The sequence below is a fragment of the Sinocyclocheilus anshuiensis genome, unplaced genomic scaffold (genome assembly GCF_001515605.1).
Source record: "Sinocyclocheilus anshuiensis isolate Anshui unplaced genomic scaffold, SAMN03320099.WGS_v1.1 scaffold371, whole genome shotgun sequence".
Taxonomy (NCBI): Eukaryota; Metazoa; Chordata; class Actinopteri; order Cypriniformes; family Cyprinidae; genus Sinocyclocheilus; species Sinocyclocheilus anshuiensis.
The window spans coordinates 1,600,604-1,602,862 of NW_015549597.1; the positions used below are offsets into that span (position 1 = coordinate 1,600,604).

The 2,259-nt window shown below is 37.9% G+C and overlaps 1 protein-coding gene across 1 annotated transcript; it reads right to left on the minus strand.

The window, feature by feature from the left end:
• Positions 1-784: 784 nt before the first annotated feature.
• LOC107658425 (scavenger receptor cysteine-rich type 1 protein M130-like) lies at positions 785-2,259 on the minus strand. Its single transcript, XM_016446961.1, has 4 exons — positions 2,230-2,259; positions 1,558-1,867; positions 1,142-1,429; positions 785-969 (listed from the first exon to the last, which is right to left on the minus strand). The coding sequence occupies exons 1-4, from the start codon at positions 2,257-2,259 to the stop codon at positions 785-787; spliced, it is 813 nt and encodes a 270-aa protein (XP_016302447.1).

Genomic DNA, 2,259 nt, shown 5'->3' on the forward strand with positions numbered 1-2,259 from the left:
CACACACACACACACACATTGGGGTGTGAATCAACATCTACAGTGGTTACACCATTTCTAAGCCCACACTTGTAGTCCTTACTTGCAAGGCACATAGCAAAATTTAAAATTGCAACTTTATTAAAAGTTATTAAAAGATAATTTTTAATCATTGTTTACAGTCCCTCTGCAGTACCTCCATGGCCCTCTGGGGGTTTGGAGCACAGGTTGAAAACTGGCAACACGGAAATTAAAAGAACACTTGATCCTCCTACTGCTGACAGTATTACACAGCATACTGTTTCATTTGGTCATTCTCCAATATTTGACTTATACTGTATATGCCAGAAAACTGTGTGCTATACACACAATACTATAAGCAATCCTCATTAATAAAAAGACAGTGAGGCCAAACAAACAAAGATTTTTTTGTTTTATAAACTATGTATAACTCAATCACTTTCAACTGGATTTCCTTCATTAACATTAAGGCTGCCTTAACTCTTTGGAGCCTTATTAATTGTAGTAGCTTACTCAGTATTCATCACAATAGCTTTCATAAATGTTATCCTCTTCATTTTTCTTGTCATGAGATGCACCTGCATATATATTATCTGCACCTAGTAACATTGCATAGAGATGAAGGCCAAATTTATTAAAGGAAGTTGTTAATAAACAGTGTTGATGGAAGGTAAAATGTTAAAACTTAAAAGACATAATTTGATGTTTTCATGAAATGCAGAGTTACCATTTCTAAAGAAGAACTTCAAGAAAGTTTCCTTGTTCCTTTGCTTTTGTCTTCTCTTCAGCAGGAGGATGTCCTGGTGATGTTTGATCCTCTGAACAGGTGAAAAGATCCGCCAGGATACTGAGATTGAGTTGAACAGATGATAGTGAAATTGTGGCCCCTGGTGATCACTGGCCCCTGAGGCCCCACGTCAAACCATCCATCAGGAGCACTGTGGGAAATACTGGGCTGCTGCAAGTTCACTAGAAAACAAGGAGAATACATTTATATGGTTACAGAGACTCAAACAATAAAACTAACTTCTTTAAATAAATAAAAATGGCTTCAAGAACTGTATCTTGTCAGGATCAAAAATACAGAATTAATTCACTTTCATGCAATTAATGCATGTAATTTATGATTGAACACACTCACCCACAGTGATGATAACAGTGTTGCTCAAAGGTGACTTGACAGTGTTGTTTTGGTAGGAGTAACGACAGCTGTAGCTGCCCTGATGTGAGATGTCTACATTAACAAGGTTGAAAGTCACACTAGATACATGTGTCTGGGAGGATATAGATGATCCGTTCATGAAGAGCTGGAATTTAGCATTAGCATTGCATCTTGGTTTAGGTGTTGTGCAACTGAACTGGATATGTTCTCCAGGAGAAACAGCTGCATGTGTGGAGGTCAGGGAAAGAGTCGGCATCTGCAGCTCACCTGCAAAATAAATTTGTAATTTATTTTGAAAATGTTGAAATATTATGAAATTCATGAAATGTTAATGTAATTTCTGTTGCTCATTTCCCCCCAAAATAATGTGTGAAAATGCAAGAGATTTAACATACCTGAACAAACAACACCAGCATCTTCACCATGTTTACAGTCATGTTTTCCTAGTCCACTGTGTGAACATTGTGTGAGGGCTCCTTCACTTCCTGAGCATTCAACATCATCCAGCCAGATCGATCCACTGCCTCGACTAAAGGCGGCTCCATGAGGTGCACTGATGGCTGATCCACACTGTGACTCTCTGCACACCACAGCAGCATCATTCATGTCCCAGTTATCATCACACACGGTTCCCCACTGGCCATTATAACGGATCTCCACTCTCCCACAACATGAATCAGACCCACTGACCAACCTTGTCTGCTGCTTGGCATTAAAAATGCAAGCAATAAGGATTAAAAATGTGTATTTGGGTCATGTGGCAAGTATCTGTGTTAAACATTAGTTTCCATTTGTTCTTTTATTTTCTGGAGCCAAACACCATGGTTTGTGCTTTTTAATTGCTGATATTATTTTCACAAGCAAGGGGTACATTTTCAAAACTCTTAGCACTAATTTCTAGACATCATCAAAACAATCTGTTTGAAATTTGGTAAAAACTGTTGTGAAAATTAACTAAAAATAGTACCAAAGTAATTAAATGTAAAAAATAGAAATGTAGCCTAATGCTAAGAAAATATTACATACAAATGCAACAAAACAACAGAACCCCCCCACCCCAGATATACCTTGTGAGCAGACGACACCTGCATCTTCAT